General features: G+C 36.0%; 1 protein-coding gene across 5 annotated transcripts in view; it reads right to left on the bottom strand.

Moving 5' to 3' along the window:
• Window positions 1-24,545, bottom strand: part of ATRNL1 (attractin like 1) — an 802,632-nt gene that overhangs the window by 562,574 nt on the left and 215,513 nt on the right. For all 5 annotated transcript variants that reach the window (XM_025273995.3, XM_025273996.3, XM_044935104.2 and 2 more), the window contains exon 20: window positions 1,338-1,431. In XM_025273995.3, coding sequence (XP_025129780.3) covers window positions 1,338-1,431 — 94 coding nt within the window. The remainder of the gene's footprint in view (window positions 1-1,337; window positions 1,432-24,545) is intronic.

Below are 24,545 nucleotides of genomic sequence, written 5' to 3'. Positions count from 1 at the left end.
CAAAATAGCCTTCCTTAACAGGAATTTCCCTATGATCTTACGCTTTGACTTTACTTTTAAGTTTAGAGACTATGGAGAAGGAATAAAAACTTGTTCTGCTCACATTCTCTTGAAAACCTATGACACCTCTGAGACTAGCCAAAGACATGATCATCTAACATGAAAAATGCAGAATAATTCTACAGCAAATAATACATTTGTTCTAAGTAAAAACAAGCAGAAAGATCATTTTCCAAGGCTAACAGATTTCTTTGGATATAAACTTTTATTTATATATAGATAGATACAGTTTTGGAGAATGCTTTATTAATTTTTAAAATAATTTTGTGGTTTATGTAAAATACAGTATATTATATCTAATACAAAGACAAGTGCATGCAGATAAATAATTCAAAACTATCAAAATGATTTAGTATATAAAGAATATAAGTAAGAAAAATCATTTAAATAACCTGAAACAACTAGTGTTTAAAGTTACTTCTTTTGGAGGTGGGCGAGAATCAATCTTCAGATTAACAACTAAATTGCTACGCTAAGTCACTTCAGTCATGTCGGACTCTGTGCGACCCCATAGACGGCAGCCCACCAGGCTCCCCTGTCCCTGGGATTCTCCAGGCAAGAACACTGGAGTGGGCTGCCATTTCCTTCTCCAGTGCATGAAAGTGAAAAGTGAAAGTGAAGTCGCTCAGTCGTGTCCGACTCTTAGCGACTCCATGGACTGCAGCCTACCAGGCTCCTCTGTCCATGGGATTTTCCAGGCAAGAGTACTGAAGTGGGGTGCCATCGCCTTCTCCGAACAACTAAATTACAAAAAGACAAAAACCACTCATAGAACTACTAAAAGCAGAGTAGCAACAAGAGTGGGGGTTCATGTCTAATGAAATAACAAAGAAAAAAAAGAAAATGAGTATAAGAAACCAATTGAAAGGCTTAATGAGATTTTGATGATCAGGATTAATAATAAAAGATTTAAAACAAAGAAATGCACAGAAACATTGAATTTCAGTTCTTTAACAAAATGTAGAGGAAAATTATAAAGATAGCCACCCAAATTTGAGATTTCATATATAAGATGTTCTAGAAAAAATAAAAATATTTCTTTTTATCAGAAAGGTACAAAAGACAAATATTCTATGGGCTCTGTTTTAAAACTTCCACAAAATCGTCATTTAAAGGCTTAACTTCTATGAAGATTGATAAAATGCAAATCAGCATAGTTGATAATAACATTGGTTGCTTAACTAACACAACACTAAACTTCAAAGGGAAACCTGTAGCAATTACTTTTACAGCAGAAATTTAACCCACGAAAGTTCTATAAAGTAATTTTTACTTACAATTGGCATTGATCACCTTTTATTCCTTTAGTTGTGCAGAAACATTTTCCTGTGTGCATATGACAAATATTTGCATGGCCACTGCATGTACAAGCTGTAAGTCAAAACCAAAATTATATTGAATATTCCCCATCACAAACATGTACATCACATTTCAGGGAAGATTTTATTATCTTATTTTTAAAATCATCGATTATCCTCTTGCCACCCAAAAACTAGGGTTATGACATGGGTTATTTTTAATTAAAGGCAAGTTAATTTACTCATTTAAAATTTTTTGTGAAACGCTTCAAAGTCTTTGGAGTATCCTGAAGTCTAGTGTGGATCCAAATACTTATCGCATCCTTTTCTGGATGTTTTTCCATTTCTAATTTGGAACATCTACTTAATAAAATGAGTTTCAAAGAACACAAGATCTTTAGAGTCAAACAACTTAGCTACAAAATGCACATGAATAATCACTAGTATGTTGACCTTGGGCAATTTATATAACCTCTCTAGTCTTAGTCTCTCTGTCCTCAAAAGCAGGGAGATACTCTTGGGACTTCTGTGAGAATTAAATGAGATAATGTATTTTAAATTCTGAACACATATCAAGGACTTAATAACTATTACCTCCACTACTGTTACCACTGCCAACAATAATATAATATAGTTTTATGTATTGTAAAAAAGTTTATTTGCCCAAAAATCATTCTTTTAAACTTCTAAAGTCATTCTCAGTTTTAGTATTCCAGAATACTACCTGAAACATGCCACAGTATAATAGTTATACCCAGTGAATTTGGTTCATATGAACTCATTTCATTTTCCTACTCCACATTCCTTTGTTAAAGATCAGTGTTCCAAATATTTAGGACACAAACCTCATACTTCATTGTGCCCAACATCTAATCAGCCAGTCCGTTCTAGATTCTACAAGGAAGCATCTTTCTTGTATCTGACCTTTCCTTTCCATGGTGATAGCCATCACTCAAGTCCTGTCACTCACACTCTCTGACTGATACCAATATAATTCGGTAACTGATCATTCCACCTTCAGTTCGGCTACAATTTCATTCCTCAACCTTCAGACGTATTTTAAAAAGATAGGGCTGATCATGCCATTAGGCCTTTCAAAAACTTTTAATGAGAACTATTGTGTTTCTGCACACAATCAGCTAGTTAAAAAATTCTACTGATAAAAATGAAATTATTTGGCTTTTTCCTGATTTTCATACACATTTAAAAATGAGATAATGAGTCACTATTTTGATCAAAATATAAAATACTGTCATGTGGAGTTATTTGCTTGTGCATTCAGGATACCTATCGTCTTCTGCCTCTTTTTTAATTACTTTAATAGGATCCATTAGAACTTTATAATTATGGAGATAATTGTCATCCCCACATTTATCCCCACTGAGAACCACTGATCTAATTAATTTGTATTCCTAGGATATAAAATTTATGTGGCAAAATATTGCAGAAACTAAGCTTCTCATTGCTTATGATCACTCGCTTTGAAAAAACACATAATTAATGTACAGTAAAAACATACAACCCTACATACACACAAAAAATAATTTTGGTAGTAGGTAGATTTTTATGAACCTTGGTTTGCTTTCTTCAAGAGATGAGATTTTCTTTCAAGATTTTCTTTCTTCAAGAGATAGGAATACCAGACCACCTTACCTGCCTCCTAAGAAATCTGTATGCAGGTCAAGAAGCAACAGTTAGAACTGGACATGGAACAACAGACTGGTTCCAAATTGGAAAAGGAATACGTCAAGGCTGTATATTGTCACCCCGCTTATTTAACTTATATGCAGAGTACATCATGGGAAATGCTGGACTGGATGAACAAGAAGCTGAAATCAAGATTGCTGGGAGAAATATCAATGACCTCAGATGACACCATCATTATGGCAGAAAGCAAAGAAGAACTAAAGAGCCTTTTAATGAAAGTGAAACAGGAGAGTGACAAAGTTGGCTTAAAACTCAATATTCAGAAAACTAAGACGATGGTATCCGGTCCTATCATTTCACGGCAAATAGATGGGGAAACAATGGAAATAGTGAAAGACTTTATTTTGGGGGGCTCCAAAATCACTGCAGACGGTGACTGCAGCCATGAAATTAAAAGATACTTGCTCCTTGGAAGAAAAGCTATAACCAACCTAGGCAGCATATTAAAAGGCAGAGACATTACTTTGCCAACAAATGTCCATCTAGTCAAAGCTATGATTTTTTCAGCAGTCATGTATGGACATGAGAGTTGGACTATAAAGAAAGCTGAGTGCTGAAGAATTGATGCTTTTGAACTGTGGTGTTGGAGAAGACTCTTGAGAGTCCCTTGGACTGCATGGAGATCCAACCAGTCAATCCTAAAGGAAATCAATCTTGAATATTCCCTGGAAGGACTGATGCTGAAGCTGAAACTCCAATACTTTGGCCACCTGATGCAAAGAACTGACTCATTCGAAAAGACCCTGATGCTGGAAAAGATTGAAGGCGGGAGGAGAAGGGGATGATGGAGGATGAGAAGGTTGGATGACATCACTGACTTGATGGACATGAGTTTGAGTAAGCTCCAGGAGTTGGTGATAGACAGGGAAGACTGGCATGCTGCAGTCCATGGGGTCACAAAGAGTCGGACACAACTGAGCTACTGAAGTGAACTGAGGTTTTCTTTATTAGAAAAGATTTCTACATAACAGTGTTTTTCCTTCATAAAGAATATGCAAATAGATCAGATTACATTTGTGAATAAACTCTGGAAACACAATATGTGAGAACCACAGAAATGAATGACAAGGTACAGAAATGCAAGGGAAAGGAAATTATCGTGAGCAAAAAAGGAACTCAGATGTACTGATGACAGGTAACATCATAAATAGTAAATGAATATAACATGATATCTTTTAATATTAACTTGAAGTTTCACAGCAATACTATTTGTATTCAAAACTACACTAAAAAATAAATGATATACATTAATATTTTAAAAGTTGGGTAAACATTTTATTTTTCCTTACGGCAGAGCTAAATAATGTCATACTTGCAGTGTTTCTTTAAAGAATTATCATTGTATAGTAACTTTAATAATTTCTGAGATAGAAAAAAATTGTGTTAAAATACTTTTCAATGTAAACTCATTTTGAGAGAATTCCCTTGAGGTACTATACTTTGGGCTAAAATGGCACAAATGTATTTTAAATTCAATTGTTTAAAATGTATATTTTATGACATGACAATGTTGAAATTATTCTGTTTTTGTCAGCATTTGAGGTTATCTTTTTATGCTGAATAAGCACCTATAAAACCATCATACTGTGGCCTTTTATTTGGTAAATTTTATATGATGATGATTTTACAGCTTAGATATACACTAGAGGAACATTATGTGGTCACATGGTATTTCTGTTTCCCTATAATATAAATTTTCAATATCAACTTATAACCGAAACTAAAAAATAAGGATAGGAAAACAAACGCTATAAAAGTTATTCAAATAAATTGTATATAAAGAACATACTTTAGAAAACTGAAATCAAACAGTAGTCATTGGCAGTATTTGTTTCAAAGTCAGTTTATGTGCTTAGAGCTTTAATTTCTATGTCATTGCTATTTCTCACAAGCACATACAACTTCTGGGAGTTGGGAAATCATGTCCATTTAATTTCCTTTCTACATTTCTAGCATAATTATACTTGATATTTAGTAGATATACGTTAGGTTTCACATATAGTAAGAATTCTGGCAAAGACAAATGTTCAAACAGCCACATGACTTAAAATTATATTTTACTTCTTATATTTTTATTTACAGTTCTAAGTTCAAATATTCACCATCTGTGGCTTATGCAAATAGGAAAAAAAACATAGTTGAAATATAATAAATATGAATGTCGATATCAATATCTTAGCAATCTGATTTTTCTCACAAAAAACTCAAAAAGTACAAATATTATCACATATTAACCTGTTACTCAGAGTACGATTTTGTTTTCTTCTGGAAAGATAAGTCTCATAATTTAAAATATGTCATTTCATTTATGAGATTACTTTGTTTACTCGGGATATTGGGCACCTGTATTTGCCTAAATACAGAGTAAATGAGAAATTAAGAAATGATCCTTTCCCCAGCAAGTGAAGTACAGTGAAACTCAGTTGCTCTGTCCTTGTTCCAGTTGTTGGATGCTACTGGGTGAAAGGCAGTACTCTAGAGCTACTCTGAGAATATAATGGTGAACAATAATCTACAACTTAAGGGCTGGAACTGCCAAGTAAATGGCGCTGTTTTGAGGATTTAAATTACAGACTGAAAAGTCTTCAAGTGCCAAAAGGGCTATAAGTTTCATATTTTACATTTCAAAGCCATCTAACATATTGAAAAATGAAAAAAAAAAAAAACCCTTAACCATCTGTTTAAGAATTAGTAAACTGATATCTATAAGGCCATGTCCTCATTTCCTATTTTTAAATGGCTCATAACTTGAGAATGGTTTCTACGTATGGAAACAATTGTGAAGAAGGAGGAGGAGTTGAAGCGCGAGGGAAAGAGGAAGCAGAGGAGGCAGCAGTAAAGCAGCAATAACACCTGGGTCAAAAAATAATCATTTACTCTCTGATCCTTTAGAGAGGAAAAAAAAAATGCCAACTCCAGAAATACAATCAGAAAGCCTGGAGTCACATAACTTGTCAGTTTTACATTCTGAATGAATGTTAAAAACTAAGCTCTCATTTAAAACCAAAAAGGGGGCTTCCCTGGTGGCTCAGTGGTAAAGAATCCACATGCCAATCCCTGACCTGGGAAGATCCCAGATAGTGGCAACTAAGCTCGCGTGCCACAACTACTGACCCTATGCTCCAGAGCACAGGAGCCCCACTTACTAAGACCACACACCACGACCACGGAAGCTGCCGCGTCCCGGAGCCCGTGCTCCGCAACAAGAGAAGCCAGTGCAAAGAGAAGCCTGCACGCTGCAATTAGCCAGCAGCCCCTGCTCGCCACAACCAGAGAAAAGCCCACACAGCAACAAAGATCCAACACAGCTGAAAATAAAGAAATAAAATGTATTAAAAACAAAACAAGGTTTTGGTTTTCCTTTTTGACAGAAGAGGGTTAGGCATAAACACTGAAAAATTTTTACCAAAATTAATTTCAACCCAACTGTCCTGGCATTGTATTTTTAATATCTTGTATTTCGCTTGGATAAATGAGTAACTTTAGTCATATTTCATTTTCTAACACTAGCAAGATAAATTTCTTGAACACCCTAATCACTACCATTAGTTTTTGACCTCTTCAACTTTGACTTCTTACGTTTTCTTTCTTTAATCTATAGCTTTCATTCAGCTAAAAAAGTAGGGCAAAATGTTAATACCCTGTGCTAGAGAAGAGGCAAGAATGCCACATAGTATTAGAATCTGTTCACAAACCAAACATCAATAATAAGTGAAATACCAGGCGTTTTTTTCCCCATATTCAGGTCTACCACCAAAAATTACTGCTTGGCTCAAGTTCAAATTCTAAATTCCAAATTATTGAATTTTTATCATGTCTCTTTTCAAATCTGCATTGCTTTCAATGAGATTATTTTTCAAAGTTGCATTGAATTGTAAAAACATAGATACACAGATAAATACATAGATACACAGATATATACACAGATAAAATTCACAGACAGACAAAACAGAGAAGAGAAAGCTTTTCATTGTAGAAAAAAATCTAACTGATATTGTAGAAAGGATGACAGAATTAGAAAATCTCCACTTGGAAAAAAAAATCATAAAAATAGTGGATAAAAGTTTGAAAAGTAATATGATACTCACATAGTCTCAAAGTATCTCCTACAAGACATTTTTCCATTAAAGGAGAAAACAGTAATTTCATAGTGAGGAAATCTGGCAGACACCACTTTAACCAAATATTCATAGTGAACACTACCATTACTGAATGACGACAGCATGTAACTCCTGATATAGTGAGAAGAATTTAGCATAACTACACGGGTATTTCTGCCAAAAGTGTGTAATCAAATGTTATGATGAAGAAATGTCACACAAAGCCAAATAGTATATGCAAGTTGTCGTTGTTCAGTTACTAAGTCATGTCCGAATCTTTGTGAGCCAACCGACTGTAGAGACATGCAAAAATAGGCCAGACAGGTTTCCTAGGACACCCTACAGCAGAGCATTCTATGAAACCTTTCCTAAATTGAAAGAGTGTAAAACAAAGGGGATATTAGCGTAGGACACATCTTGCTAAGAGTGTACAAAATAAATCAAGACAAAGCACAGATGCTCACAGAAGCAATTCTAAGCTACAGCACCTTGATGCTGAGATGCTGAGGCTAATTCCCAGGGAAGGAGTTTGGTGGTGCCACTCTTGTAGCTTGAGGGGTTTGCTGTTTCTCTAATTGTTCAGTCATTCAGTCATGATGGACTCCTTGTGACCCCATGGACTGCAGCAGGCTAGGCAACCCTGTCCTTCACCATCTCCAGAGCCTACTCAAACTCATGTCCATTGAGTAGGTAACGCCATCCAACCATCTCGTCCCATGTTGCACCCTTCTTTTCCTGGCTTCAATCTTTCCCAGCATCAGGGTCTTTTCTAATAAATCAGCTCTATGCATCAGGTGGCCAAAGTATTGGGAGCTTCAGCTTCAGCTTCAGCATCAGCTCTTCCAGTGAATATTCAAGGTTGATTTTCTTTAGGGTTGCCTGGTTTGATCCCTTCCAGCCTAAGGGACTCTCAAGAGTCTTCTCCAATAGCACAGTTCAAAAGAATCAATGATTCAGCGCTCAACATTCTTTATGGTCCAACTCTCACATCCATACACGACTACTGGAAAAACTAGAGCTTTGACTATATGGACCTTTGTCCACAAAGTAACGTCTCTGCTTTATAATAGCTGTCTAGGTTGGTCATAGCTTTTCTTTAAAGGAGCAAATGTCTTTTAAGTTCATGGCTGCAGTCATTGTCTGCAGTGATTTTGGAGCACAAGAAAATAAAGTCTGTCACAGTTCCCATTGTTTCCCATCTATTTGCCATGAAGTGATGGGACCGGAAGTCATGATCTTTGTTTTTTGAATGCTGAGTTTTAAGTCAGCTTTTTCACTCTCCTCTTTCAACCTTCATTAAAAGGCTCTTTAGTTCCTCTTCACTTTCTGCCATAAGGGTGGTGTCATCTGTGTATGTGAGGTTATTGCTAGTTCTCCCTGCAATCTTGATTCCAGCTTGTGCTTCTTCCAGTCCAGCGTTTCACATGATGTACTCTGCATATAAGTTAAATAAGCAGAGTGACAATATACAGCCTTGACATATTCCTTTCCCAATTTGGAACCAGTCTGTTGTTCCACGTTTGGTTGTAACTGTTGTTTCTTGACCCACATACAGGTTTCACAAGAGAGGTAAGGTGGCTTTGTGTTCCCATCTCTTTAAGAATTTTCCAGTTTGTTGTGATCTACATATTCAAAGGTTTAATGTAGTCAGTGAAGCAGAAGTAGATGTTTTTTTCTTGAGTTCCCTTGCTTTTCCTATGATCCAACAGATGTTGGCAATTTGATCTCTGGTTCCTCTGCCTTTTCTAAATCCAGCTTATACATCTGGAAGTTCTCAGTTCACCTACTGTTGAAGCCTAGCTTGAAGGATTTGGGGTATTACATTGTCAGCATGTGAAATGAGCAAAATTGTCCAATATCCTTTGGCATTGCCTTTCTTTGGAATTAGAATTAAAACTGACCTTTCCCAGTTCTGTAGCCATAGCTGAGTTTTCCAAATGTGTTGACATACTGTGTGCAGCACTTTTACAGCATTATCGTTTAGGTTTTTAAACAGCTCAGCTGGAATTCCATCACCTCAACTATCTCTGTTCATAGTGATGCTTCCTAAGGCCTACTTCACTTCGCACGCCAGGATGTCTGGCTCTAAGGGAGTGACCAGACCATCATGGTTATCTGGTTCATTAAGACCTTTTTGTACAGTTCATCTGTGTGTTCTTGCCACCTCTTCTTAATCTCTTCTGCTTCTGTTAGGTATTTGCCATTTCTGTCCTTTACTGTGCCCATCTTTGCATGAAATGTTCCCTTGGTATCTCCAATTTTCTTGAAGAAATCTCAAGTCTTTCCCATTCTGTTGTTTCCCTCTATTTCTTTGCATTGTTCACTTAAGAAGGCTTTCTTCTCTCTCTTTGCTCTTCTCTAGAACTCTGCATTCAGTTGGGTATATATCATTTCCTTTCTCCTTTGCCTTTTGCTTCTCTTATCAGTTATTTGTCAAGTCTTCTCAGATAACAACTTTACTTTCTTGCATTTCTTTCTCTTGGGGATGGTTATGATCACCATCTCCTGTACAATGTTACAAAATTCCATTCATAGTTCTTCAGACACTCTGTCTACCAAATCTCATCCCTTGAATCTATTTGTCACCTCCACTGTATAATCATAAGGGCTTGTTTTAGGCCATACCTGAATGGTCTAGTGGTTGTCCCTCTTGTTGTTCGGTTGCTCAGCGGTGTCTGACTCTTTGTGAACCCCATGGACCACAGCACGCCAGTCTTCCCTGTCTTTCACTATCTCCCAGAGTTTGTTCAAATTCACGTCCATTGAGTCAATGATGCCATCCAACCATCTCGTCCTTCGTCACCTCCTTCTCTGCCTAACCTCCATCTTTACCAGTGTAAGGGTCTTTTCCAACAAATTGGCTCTTTGCTTCAGGTGGCCAAAGTAAAGGAGCTTCAGCTTCAGCATCAGTCCCTCCAGTGAACATTCAGGGTTGATTTTCTTTAGGACTGATGAGCTTGATCTCCTTACTGTCCAAGGGACTCTCAAGAGTCTACCCCTTTCTTCAATTTAAGCCTGAATTTTGCAATAAGGAGCTCGTGACCCGAGCCACAGTCAGCACTGGGTCTTGTTCTTGCTGAGGTATAGAGCTTCTGCATCTTTGGCTGCAAATAATATAATCAATTGATTTTGGTGTTGACCATCTGGTGATATTCACTGTAGAGTCGTATCTTGTGTGCGGTAAGTTCTACGTTTAATAACAATAAGCATCAATGTTACTGGCCTGATTTCTATAACTATAATGTAGATAAGAGAATTCCCAGGTTTTAAAAAATAAATCCAAAAATGTTTAAGGAAAAGAGGGACATCAAGCCTATGATATTTAATTGAGAGATAAGAAGAAAAAAAACAAATTTGAAAGAATATCCTAAACAACTTTTCTGTGTAAAATTATGCTCCCCAAAATGAATAGACCTTTTTGATTTTGAAAAGATTAACTATATCTACACTTAAAAACAGACAATAAAATACACTTTTATGCATTCTACTTATAAGTCAGTAATAACATGCTAACTGAAGAGTTGCTTGTTTTTCTTGTATGTTACTAAGGGTTTGTTTTTATACTTTTGAGTGAAGGGACATGGTTAACAATATATAAAATAAAAAATGATTTTATTTCTCAAGAAAATATTAGTCCCTATTTTTAAAAGAAAAGTCGCCCATGTGAAGAATTACCCAAATGCCTTCTATTACCAACAATGGGATTCATAATCACAATGCAGCTTTGAACTTGAAAGAGTTAACTGCTGGCAGATAGAATAAACAAAATACACTCTTAAAATCATTAAATACATAAATCATATAGTATAGGGAAATAAATATTTTTGATGTCAGCTGAAAACATTTATAGGATGATATATTCACTAAAATGACCCCAAACTAATAGGTTAGTGAAGTGAAATGTAGATGGTAAGCTTAGGGAAGTCAGACACCAAGATTCTATTCTATTGTCTGAAAAACTAGAAACTGAAAAGAATTACATAAATTCCATTTTATTCCTTATCCAAACTTCATATAACTCCTTTTTTCGGTACTTAATGAAAAATTTACATACAAAATACTGGATTATTAATCAATATATGTTATAAGTACAGACTGAAACACCATTTATAATTATTAAAACTAACCCTCATTTAGAGAAAAACAATATATATACTTTGAGTCAATATTGCTTCTTGCCTCTATTACTGAAAAATAAAACTGAAAAATTAACATGCCAAAAATCATAACCTGCTTTTTACCTCTGGCTCTGAAGTGAAACAACTGGTTGAAATGTGAAAGCCATCTAGGCAGAAAGTCTGAATTCCACTTTCTCTTGGATTATATGAAAATGAGGAAAACGTATCACACAAACATTATATTTTCTGAGTAACTAATTTAGCAATGGATTAACTGCATACCAAGCACGGTACCACTACCTATGTAATAGGGACACAGAGATAATATAAAATGATTTTTTAAACGTAAGACAAAACTTTTCTCATCAAGAAGTTCACATTCTACTTAGAAAGACAAGAGAACAGTAACTTACAAAAACACTGCCGGCTATCACCATGAAGGTGCAAACACTGCCTGAAGTCAGGATGGAAAGTACTAGTTTTCAGGCTGAAATTTCCCCTCAGCTGAGATTTGAAAAATGCGTAATGGAGTGCAGAGGCATAGTAATGTCCAGGAAAGTAAAGATCAGAAAAACGGGTGAAGAGTTGGGTTAATATAAAGAAGCGACTGGAGATGAGGTGTAAAGAAACAATATTGTGAATATCACAGAGAAGAACAAATGATCAAGTGAAAAAAAAAAAAAAGAGAGAGAAGATGAACTATTTAGGAATTATTACAACGGGTTAAGCTAAAGTAAAGATAAACACCACCAGACAATGGCAGTTCAATTATGGCTTTGAAATGCATAAGAGTTGACCACTGTTTATTCAACAGAATAAGTACATACTTGCTTTGGAGCACAAGAATCTGGGAGTCCACATTTGAATTCTGGTCCCATCACTTGCTGGCTTAACCTCTTACATGACTCTTTGGCCCTATGTCTTTGGTTTACTTCTCTGTAAAATGGATGTAATAGTACATACTTGAAAGAATGCTTAGGAGAGAATGAAAAACATTAGGGAAATTTCTTAGCAATATTCCTGATATAAATAAACTATTAAATATTAGTTATATATGTTTTTAATATAATGCTTGGAGCTTGGCTGACTAGGAAAATGTGAGAATCTTAAATGTGGACACAGTGAAAAAGAGAAGTAAAGATGTGGTAAAATATGAGAACCATGGTAGGATATTAAACCAGAAATATCACTCAGGGTCAGAGCATAAAAGGCCTTGAATGTCTTGTCAAGGAGTTTTTATTTATTTCACAGATACTCTGGAAGCAATGAAAAATTGTGGAAATGGTCATAAAATCACTGAATTTTGAGGGAAGAAAATGTGTCTTTGTCTTCTGATAAAGGAGGTATAAAGGTGGATTAGAAATGGAGAGACTGCATATAAGGAGGGTAATCGTTCACTAACTCAACAAATATTTAATAAAAATCCATTCCATTTTAGGGCTTCCTGGGTGGCTCGGTGGTAAAGAATCTGCTTGCCGATTTAGGAGAAATGAGCTTGATCCCTAGGTCAGGAAAATCTCCTGGAGAAGGAAATGGCAAGACCTCAGTTTTCTTGCTTGGGAAATCGTATGGACAGAGGAGCCTGGCAGGTTACAGTCCATGGAATCGCAAAAGAGTCGGACACAACCTAGCAACTAAACAACAAAGAACAACAAATAACATTACAGGTAATCTGTAACCTCCATCAGCAGTAGAAGAGAAGAGGAATCACGAGGACCTAAACTAATAAAGGGGAATGGAATACAGAGGAGGGTACAGATACCACATACAACGTGGAGTCTGTTTACGGCACAAGGGTTGAAGAAAAAGAAGTCAAAGGTACCACAGAAATCGAGCCTAAAGATGCGGGTGAAGGGAGAACATTCTTTCACATAATAGTTACTGAATTTAGTTTATGAACATTAATTTGAATAATAGTGGCCTTCTACAGAAATGCTTAATAAGAAGTCAAAAATAAGTTAAAATTGCTTAATAAAGTAGGCTGTTATACGTACAATTTATGCAAAACATAAATTATATGCTAAATATACAATTAAATGTTTATATAGTTGCTTTAAAGCGTAAAAGCACAGACCATGGTTATTGTAAAATTAGTAAATTTTGTTTACTAAAATTTGAAAGAAAAAGCAATATACAAGGTATATATAAAATTATATGTGATTAAGAAAAAAGCTAACACTTACATTGAGGTCTTATAATATATAAAAATGGACCTTTGAAGAAAAGGCATTTCTTCCTAAAAAATATGTTAAGACAGACTTTAATATGTTTATGAACTATTTACAGAGAGTATTTCTGCTGGTGCTTTCTTACACCTGCTCTAGGCATTTCTAATATATAATTAACTTCGCCACCATCACTACGTAGTTTTGAGATATGAAAAAGTGTGTGTGTAAATTGGTATTTAGCTTGATTTTGCTTTTGAAAAAATCTGTAAGTATCAGAAAAAGATAAATACATGCTGAGAGTTTCTTAGTTAACCTCTAATTTTCTGTAGCATACTAAATAAGTGTTTTATATGTTTTAGAATATGAGTAGTACCCCCCAATTTAAATTCACCTCTTCATTTTCATCCTACACCTGTCATTTGGAGCTAATATGAATTCCTCAACATTTGTAGGTTTAGGGTTAGAGCCATTTTTGTCTTTAAATTATAACACCTTATCTTACTTTTTAAAAAACAAATTGTGCCAGTTCCTTGCAACATAAAACCTGAAGTAAAACATGATGAGGAAGCTAAGCATTACATCAAGCAAAACTAAAGGGAAACATTGAACACTTTGATGCTTTCTATCTTGCCCCCAATACGTAAATATTATTATCTGGTCCCATTACTTCAAGGCAAATAGATGAGGAAACAGTGGAAACAGTGGCTGACTTTATTTTTCTGGGCTCCAAAATCACTGCAGATGGTGATTGCAGCCATGAAATTAAAAGACACTTACTACTTGGAAGGAAAATTATGACCAACCTAGATAGCATATTAAAAAGCAGAGACATTACTTTGCCAACAAAGGTCCATCTAGTCAAGGCTATAGTTTTTCCAGTGGTCATGTATGGATGTGACAGTTGGACTATAAACAAAGCTGAGTGCCGAAGAATTGATGCTTTTGAACTGTGGTGTTGGAGAAGACTCTTGAGAGTTCCTTGTACTGCAAGGACATCCAACCAGTATATCCTAAAGGAGATCAGTCCTGAGTGTTCATCGGAAGGACTGATGTTAAAGCTGAAACTCCAATATTTGGCCACTTGATGCGATAGGAAGAGGTGGCAAGAATACACAGAAGAACTGTACAAAAAAGATCATCATGACCCAGATAATCACGATGGTGTGATCACTGACCTAGAGCCAGATATCCTGGAATGTGAAGTCAAGTGGGCCTTAGAAAGCACCACTACGAACAAAGCTAGTAGAGGTGATGGAATTCCAGTTCAGCTATTTCAAATCCTGAAAGACGATGCTGTGAAAGTGCTGCACTCAATACGCCAGCAAAGTTGGAAAACTCAGCAGTGGCCACAGGACTGGAAAAGGTCAGTTTTCATTCCAATCCCAAAGAAAGGCAATGCCAAAGACTGCTCAAACTACCGCACAATTGCACTCATCTCACACGCTAGTAAAGTAATGCTCAAAATTCTTCAAGCCAGGCTTCAGCAATATGTGAACCGTGAACTTCCTGATGTTTAAGCTGGTTTTAGAAAAGGCAGAGGAACCAGAGATCAAATTGCCAACATCCACTGGATCATCAAAAAAGCAAGAGAGTTCCAGAAAAACATCTATTTCTGCTTTATTGACTATGCCAAAGCCTTTGACTGTGTGGATCACAATCAACTGTGGAAAATTCTGAAAGAGATGGGAATACCAGACCACCTGATCTGCCTCTTGAGAAATTTGTATGCAGGTCAGGAAGCAACAGTTAGAACTGGACATGGAACAACAGACTGGTTCCAAATAGGAAAAGGAGTACGTCAAGGCTGTATATCGTCACCCTGCTTATTTAACTTACATGCAGAGTACATCATGAGAAACGCTGGACTGGAAGAAGCACAAGCTGGAATCAAGATTGCCGGGAGAAATATCAATAACCTCAGATATGCAGATGACAGCACCCTTATGGCAGAAAGTGAAGAGGAACTAACAAGCCTCTTGATAAAAGTGAAAGAGGAGAGTGAAAAAGTTGGCTTAAAGCTCAACATTCAGAAAACGAAGATCATGGCATCTGGGCCCATCACTTCATGGGAAATAGATGGGGAAACAGTGTCAGACTTTATTTTTTGGGGCTCCAAAATCACTGCAGATGGTGATTGCAGCCATGAAATTAAAAGACGCTTAATCCTTGGAAGGAAAGTTATGACCAACCTAGACAGCATATTGAAAAGCAGAAACATTACTTTGCCAACAAAGGTTCGTCTAGTCAAGGCTATGGTTTTTCCTGTGGTCATGTATGGATGTGAGAGTTGGACTGTGAAGAAGGCTGAGCGCCGAAGAATTGATGCTTTTGAACTGTGGTGTTGGAGAAGACTCTTGAGAGTCCCTTGGACTGCAAGGAGATCCCACCAGTCCATTCTGAAGGAGATCAGCCCTGGGATTTCTTTGGAAGGAATGACGCTAAAGCTGAAACTCCAGTCCTTTGGCCACCTCTTGCGAAGAGTTGACTCATTGGAAAAGACTCTGATGCTGGGAGGGATTGGGGGCAGGAGGAGAAGGGGACGACAGAGGATGAGATGGCTGGATGGCATCACTGACTCGATGGACGTGAGTCTGAGTGAACTCCGGGAGTTGGTGATGGACAGGGAGGCGTGGTGTGCTGCGATTCATGGGGTCGCAAAGAGTCAGACACGACTGAGCGACTGAACCGAACTGAAATGAACTGATGCAAAGAGCTGACTCCTTAGAAAAGACCCTGATGCTGGGAAAAATTGAAGGCAGGAGGAGAAGGGATGACAGAGGATGAGACGGTTGGATGGCATCACCGACTCAATGGACATGAGTTTGGGTAAACTCTGGGAGTTGGTGGTGGAAAGGGAGGCCTGGCGTTCTGTGGTCCATGGGGTCACAAAGAGTTGGACATGACTGAGCAACTGCACTGAACTGAAAACCATTGAATAGTTTTCCTTTCTTTTTTTTTTTAATTCCATAAGAGATATATAGTGAACTTACTAATGAAAAGAAAGCATTCATGTGACACACTTCTCGGTCAAAAACTTACAAATCAGAGGTGGAGATAATCTACATTATGTCTAGGAGCCTAAAAACCATTAAACAAATGCAAAAAATCAGAGAAAATATTTTAGTTGGTAAACTCTGCAATAAAAAGTGCCAATGAGGAAAGTGCCAAAGTCAGTCATGCATGGAAAAGTTCCCAGCTCTTAGAAATTCACTGACTAATATCTCTAGCGGTTTCATTAGACAGTCCACAGACATTCTTGCAAAAGGAATCTAAGAGAAAAGAGGAGTAAACTGCATCTTCTAATAATCCACAATCAAAAGTCATTCTAAAATACCTGACGATATCAGGGCCAAACAGTTTTCATAAACTCTTCTTGTCCTTAAAGTTCTTCTTGTCCTTTAAAGTCTTTTTATGAGGACAAAAAGGATGAAAAGAGCTTGAAAGATGGAGTAGAAAAAGAAAACAGGACTACTGAGCATTTGATGTAAAGGAACACCTCTACAAGGTAAACAAAGGATATCAATAAATTAGTATAGGGACTTCCCTGGTGGTCCAGTACATGGAGTCCAGGACTCCATGCTCCCAATGCAGAGGCCGGGGTTCAATCCCTGGTCAGGGAACTAGATTCCACAGGCCACAACGAAGACTTAAGATACCAAATGCTGCAGCTAAGACCCAACCCAGTCAAATATATTTTTTTTAATATTTAGTATAAAGAGAAGAGAAACTAGCTAAAAATAGTACAGAAACTGTGCACCGACTGTTTTTTTAACCAGGCAGATGAAACGAGCAGCTCTATTTTAAAAGGCTCTCTCATTTTCTTAAATTTATATAAAAATGTCATTTAAGAGAATTTTAGGTCAAAGTATAGCTTCATGGCTATACCCTATGCTAAATATCACCATATAAATGCAATTATTTATTTAGTGTCCTCGCTTTGAAATATTTAAAATCTCATATTGCCGTTTCTTGGCCACACAGGATGATAATGTATACTCAGAAAATACACATTTTTAACTTTGTTGTGTCAAAATAATCCACAGAAACAAGATTTCCATATCCAGTGATTTTTGTTATCTGCATTTTTAGATTATTCAGGCCAATACTCCCATTTTGAGAGAATTAAACTCTTACACTTAAGAAATGCTCAAGTTCACTTGGGTATAAATTTTCAACTTCTATGAACAATCTGCAATATGTAAGGAAGGTTTAAAATGAAAAAAACTCTTATTCCAGCAGAGAGAAGGAAGAGTTCATTCATCTTCTTTACTATCCTCAAGTCTCAGAGAATAGCCCAGTGTGTTTAGTCAAGTTTTAACTGTTTCTGTAAAAGCCTGCTATGGACAGATATTAATAGCATGCCAAAAAGAAAAACATAAGTTTTGCTAATAAGAAACAAAGGTAAAAATAGAACTGTCACTATGTTGAAAGAACTCTTTATATCCCAGACTGAAAAATAATTATTTAACATTATTGAAAGTAAAAATATACAGAAAGAAAATCATATAAGTATAGTATTTAAGAACCTAGAAAAAGAATAATAAAATGAACTAAAAGACAAAAGCAAATACAAAATCGGATTTACTAAAACAAGTTATGCATGCAATGTCAGAGGGAAAGAATTTATTTGTAACATCAACAAAACCCATTAGACATCTTGCAGTAAACTAAAAAAAAAGTAAGACCTAGATGAAGCAAATTATTTGTACAAGATTGCATTGTTTAAGATTTTTTTAATGTGGATCATTTTTAAAGTCTTTACTGAATCTGTTACAATATGAATTCTGCTTTATGTTTTGTTTTGCTAGCCACAAGGCATGTGGGATCTTAGTTCCCTGACTAGGGATCAAACCCACACCCCCTGCACTGGAAGGCGAAGTCTTAACCACTGGACCACCAGGGAAATCCCAAGACTGCATTTGTTTAAATGTCTGTATATTTCAGTATGGAGAGCTTTTGTCTTATGGTACATTTTATGAATAATGAAACAAAAAATATATCTTAATATATTAAAATATTTTTAAGATTAATAACATTATAGCTTAGTTTCTTATATTCAGAGAAAGTTGTAAAAACATGCAACTAATGACAATCACATAAAATTAAGCTTGTGAACTGCCCTCAATTTCAAGGGCCTACCCAATACTCTCATGAAAACTAATCTTAGTCCATGATTCTGTCATTCAGCTTCTGCCTGCCTGCTAAGTCGCTTCAGTCGTGTCAGACCCTGTGTGACCCCACAGACGACAGCCCACCAGGCTCCCCCATCCCTGGGATTCTCCAGGCAAGAACACTGGAGTGGGCTGCCATTTCCTTCTCCAATGCATGCAAGTGAAAAGTGAAAATGAAGTCGCTCAGTCATGTCCAACTCTTAGCGACCCCATGGACCGCAGCCTACCAGGCTCCTCCGCCCATGGGATTTTCCAGGCAAGAGTACTGGAGTGGGGTGCCATTGCGTTCCCCGTCATTCAGCTTCCACATAACACTATTAAAGCACCTACACACTGTTCAGTTGATCCTAGAACAACAAAGGGTTTGCTCATGCCAACCCTCTGTGCAACAGAAATATCCTACATAACTTGTAGTCGGGCAGTCCATATGTGCAGTTCCTCCAGATATCGGGTTCCTTCTACACACAGGTGTACATCCTCTATACACAAGACTCAATAAACTGCAGACAATGTAGTACTACAGCATTTACTGTTTTAAAAGTTCGGGTCAAGTGGACCTGTGCAGCTCAAATCTCTGTTAAGTCAACTGTATATAAACTTAAGTCCTAACACACTACTTTGCATATAGTAAGTAGCCAATAATTGGGGAATTGAAGAATAATCCTTCATCACAAAGTAATACAGTATAATGAGTGTTGAATTGTTGTAGCACATTGAGCCGTTACTCTTATTCAATGAAATTTTCTCTACTTATTTTCTCTACTAAAATGTATCAGTCATATTGGAGATAATAGAGCAAAAGCAATACTGTCCCACAAATATGATTCATACGCTTATATTAAAATACTTAACCCTAATGGTGTTCTAAATAATAATAATATGCACTATCAGCTTGCATTGTAAAGCTAACATTTGCTAGAAACACATGTTATTTCCTGTTTGTTCAAGCCACACAACAAATTAAATTCAGCTGCATTTTGCAGGTGAGTAAAGGGAGACACTAAGAGGTTAAATAACTACCCAAGGAGACAGTGACAGTGCCAATATATGAATCCAATCAGTTTGATTTCAAAGCCCAAACACTTAACAATGTTATGTTCTTTTATAGCTACATATACAGATAGACAGATAGACAGACAGACAGATAGATGCGTGTGTGCATGCTCAGTCGTGTCCAACTCTTTGTGACCCCGTGGACTGTAATTCTCTGTCCATGGGATTTTCTGGGCTAGAATACTGGAGTGGGTTGCCATTGCCTTCTCCAGGGGTTCTTCCTGACCCAGGGATTGAACCCAAATCTCTAATGTCTCCTGCACTGGCAGGTGGATTCTTTACAACAAGCATCACCTGGGAAGATAAATAGTTATCAGCACCAGAATAAGTATGTATCAAGGAATCTGACTGAACATTAATAAGAAATAAAATAGCTTAATAATAAAGCACTCTCAATAGTTAATTGCACTAATAGAATAGCCATAAATATACCATAGTTTAAAAACAACTAACAAAAGTTTGTAAGTACGTTTATATATTTACAACAATGTTAAAGGGCTTTAGTAGGCTGAATTTTTAAAAGCATATCTACATCTACAGTACATTTAAGCCTTACCATTTAAATATAAATCTATTTCCTCACTTCCCTTAATATCACTATGGACTTTGAATTTTAATAAATGCAAATACTAAGGGGAAAATGAACTTTTCTCAATGAGGTGAATGAAAAAAAATGAAGAAATAAACTTTGCCTCTCATTTTTTTATAAATTGATTTTAGCCTTTGCCGCATTAAATATAATTCACTGCATGTGGCATATTTTTGATTTAGTTAGATAACTAATGTGGCTATAAGAAATAAAAATGAATTTCATATATCACATCACCATAGAAAAGTCACAGACAGCAAAATATTATTTTGCCAAATTTGGGCAACAAGGAAACTATAAGGAATTATTTAAAGCTTCATAAACTACCAGAGAATGTGCAACAGCAAAAAAAGAAAGGTATTTATCTTTCATTCTCTTTAATTTTCTATTGCATTGTACCTCAGCTCTACAGATGTATAATGTCAGCAACAAAAATAATATGAAATAACTGAATTAATCTTAAATCTAGCAGAGAAGTATGATTCCCAAAGGGAAACATATTTCTAAAAGCACTCTGCCTGTCGGAATAATAATAACTTATTTTAATTTAAAACAGCTTTTAGCTAATAGTTATTCAAAGGTTCCTTTTGCCTATGTCGGCAAAAAAATTAAAATAATACTTTGGGTAATCTTCATGACATTATATTCTTGGATTATTAGATATGCACCAAAGCACAAGCAATAACAGAAAAACAGAGATAAACTGGACTTCATCAAAACTGAAAACTTTTGTGCCTTTAAGAACACTGTCTAGACAGTGAAAAGACAGCCTATACAATGGGAGAGAATATTTGCAAATCGTATGTCTGATAAGGGCCTCGTAACTAGAATACGGGCTTCCCTGGTAGCTCAGTGGTAAAGAATACGCCTGCCAATGCAGGAGACGTGGGTTTGATCCCTGGGTTGGAAAGATCCCCTGGAGAAGGAAATGGCAACCTGCTCCAGTATTCTTGCCTGGGAAATTCTATGGACAAAGGAGCCTGATGGGCTACAGTCCAGGGGTCGCAAAAGAGTTAGACAGGACCTAGCAATTAAATAACAACAATGACTAGAATATATGAAGAACTCAGAATTCAACAACAAAACCAAATAATCCAAATAAAAAGTGAACAAAGAGCTTGAATAGACATTTCTCCAAAGACATACAAGTGTGAAACAGGCACATGAAGAGACCAGAAAATAAAAGAACAAATATCTGTACACCCATATTCATCGCAATATTACTTATAATAGTCAAAAGATGTAAGCAACTCAAGTATTCAACAGATGAATGGATCAAAAAAATGTAGTATACATATACAACAGAATATTCAGCAATAAAAAGGAAGGATATTCTGACATATGTTAAAACATGAAAGAACCTTGAAGACGTCATGCTAACTGAAACAAGCCAATCACTCAAGGACAAATTCTGAAAATTCCACTTATCTGAGGTATCTAGACTAACCATATTCAAAGTGACAGAAAGTAAAAGAGTGGTTGCCAGGGGCTGGTGCTGAGGAATGAAGATTTATTATTTCATGGTTATATAGTTTTAGCTTTGAAAGATGAAAAAACTTTCAAGATGAATGGTAATGATGAATGCACAGCAAGGTGAATGCACTTAATGCAACTGAACTACACACTCTTTTAAGGAAAATTTTATGTTACGTACATACCACAATTTTAAAAATTATTTTTTAAATGCTCAAGAACTTGAATAGACATTTCTCCAAAGACTATATACAATGGCCAACAACTTCATCACTAGTCATGAGGAAAATACAAATCAAAATGACAATGAGAAATATTTCTACACCTATCACCCCAGCTAGAAGCTTTTAAAAAATGTAAAATAACAAGTGTTGGCAAGAACATAGAGAAACTGGAATGATCCACAGTACTGATGGGAATGTGAAATCATGCAGCCCCCATGGAAAACAATTTGAAGAACTTGGCAGTTCCCCAAAAGGTTAAACATAAAATTACCAAATGGCCCAGCAATTCCTCTTCTAGTTGCTACATAAAATAACCAAAAACTTGAAATCCCCCCCAAAAACATGTGCAGTAATGTTCTCAGTAGCAGTATTCACAAGAGCCAAAAAAGGTGGAAAAAAGCAATGTGCATCAATAAATAAATGGGTAAAACTACTGCGATACATGTATACAATGGAATAATATTCATCAGTAAAAAGGAATGAAGTACTGATAGATACTACAACAAGAATTAATATTAAAAATATTATGGCTAAGTAAAAGAAGCCAGGCACAAAGTCACACATTTTATAATACCATTTATATGAAATATTCAGAACAAGTAAATACATAAAGAAAGCAGATATGTGATTGCCAGGGGCTTGGGATAACTGCTTAATAAATATGGTATTTTCTTCTGGAGTGATGAAAAAATTTTGAAACTTGATGGAGCTGATGGTCACACAATATTATGAAGGTACTAAATGCCACTGAATTGTAACCCAAAATGGTTAATATTATGCTATGTGAATTTGACCCCAATTTAAGAAAAACCCTATAAAAATGGGGTTATGGATGGAAGCAATATATAAATAACAGAAAAATATTAAGTGAATTACTTCACAAAATCCCCATGCACTATTATATAGGCATTAAAATAATTTGGAAAGCATAAATAAAGTAACTTTTATAAAAGTAAATTAAAACAATTATATATAAATATTTGAAAGGTTACAAACACATAAAAATTGCAATGTAAAAAAAAAACCAAACCCAGAGATGGTTTTTTTCCTTAAAGTCATGGAAACAAAGCATTTATAGGTGTGTGTGTGTGCATGTGTGTGTGTATGTGTGTGTCTGTGCTCAGTAGCTCAGTCATGTCTGACTCTTTGCTGTCCATGGAATTTTCCCGTCAAGAATACTAGAGTGGGTTTCCATTTCTTACTCCTGGGATCTTCCCAAACCAGGGATCAAATCTGTGTTTCCTGCATTGGCAGGCAGAATCTATCAGCAGCACCACCTGGGAAGCCCTATAAATAATCATTATCTATCTAATCTATCTGAAATACATTTTTTGTCCAGTGAAATTTTTGGCTAAAGAAAATTTAGTAGTAAAAAGCTTTGGGAAACAGTATGGTTCTTTTTACTTAACAAACATAAAATAACAAAATATAATACTATGATTATAATAGACAAGCTCTGAATTTTTTGGATTCCATTGTACAGATATCTCCTGCAGTTTCTTTACACATTGAACACAGCACTAAGCTGTGGCTTTTGGCTAAGGGTTCCTGGATCCTCCCTGTTCACATTAACACTACTTCTGCATTGATAGTCAAGAGTTAGGTCTAAGAATCAGATATTTCTTGCCTGTTAGTAGCAGTATAATCTTGAGCATTTTATTTAACTTCTTTGTATATTTGGCTGTACCTAAAATGGAAGCAATTGTGATTCCTCCCTTACAGTTGTCTTGAAATGAGACAATGAATATAAGCTATGAGTACAGTACCTCAAGCACAGAAAATGCAAGTGTCAACCAATTCATGTGTTAGAGCCTCAATCAGGGCAGAGCAAAATTTCCATTCAGCAGAAATGAATGGAAACCTGCTACCACCAGTTTCATTGACTCTAGCACATAGCTCATCATTCTGTCTTTCTCAACTCTGAGTGTAAACTTGAGTCGTTTGGGCAGACTTAAAGAACCAAGAATCACCCTAGGACCTAAACTAACAGATTGATTTAATTATTTTAGGGAGTGGCCTATACATCCATATTTTTAAAAAAGCTTTCCAGGTGGTTTTAAAATGCAGGTAGTATTAAAATTTTTGTCTAGATCAGCCCCAGGCCCAATTCTCTCTAAAGATTCCACATCTTACCACAGCTTTTCTGTGAGTGCTATTCAGACACTCTTCATTTAGAAAAAGTAGAGTAAAAATTTAAGGAACAAGGACCAACTTAGAAATGAAGAAAGTTATTGAAAAATTACAACTTAAAAGAAATTTTTTTAAAGAAAAACCAAAATTTCTTTTTTTAAAAATAAGAAGAAAAAAGTAGCAAGACAGAGAAAGAAAACAAATAAAAGGATTTCAGGATCAAAAACCTGAGATGGTAATAGTTAGCACTTACAATGCTCTTGTAATGTACTTTAATTCCTATTACATGTGCCTCCATTACACATGATCTCACTTGATCTTTACAACAATCCAATGAAGTATTATCATTTCACTTTTACATATGAGAAAAATGAAGCACTCTCTAAGGTTAAGTGAATTAACCAAAGCCATACATTTAAACAGTGGCATAGCTGGAATTTCAGCCAACGACTGA

This window comes from Bubalus bubalis, chromosome 23 (genome assembly GCF_019923935.1).
Source record: "Bubalus bubalis isolate 160015118507 breed Murrah chromosome 23, NDDB_SH_1, whole genome shotgun sequence".
In the NCBI taxonomy this organism is placed as follows: domain Eukaryota; kingdom Metazoa; phylum Chordata; class Mammalia; order Artiodactyla; family Bovidae; genus Bubalus; species Bubalus bubalis.
This window is presented reverse-complemented; position numbering and strand designations above follow the sequence as displayed.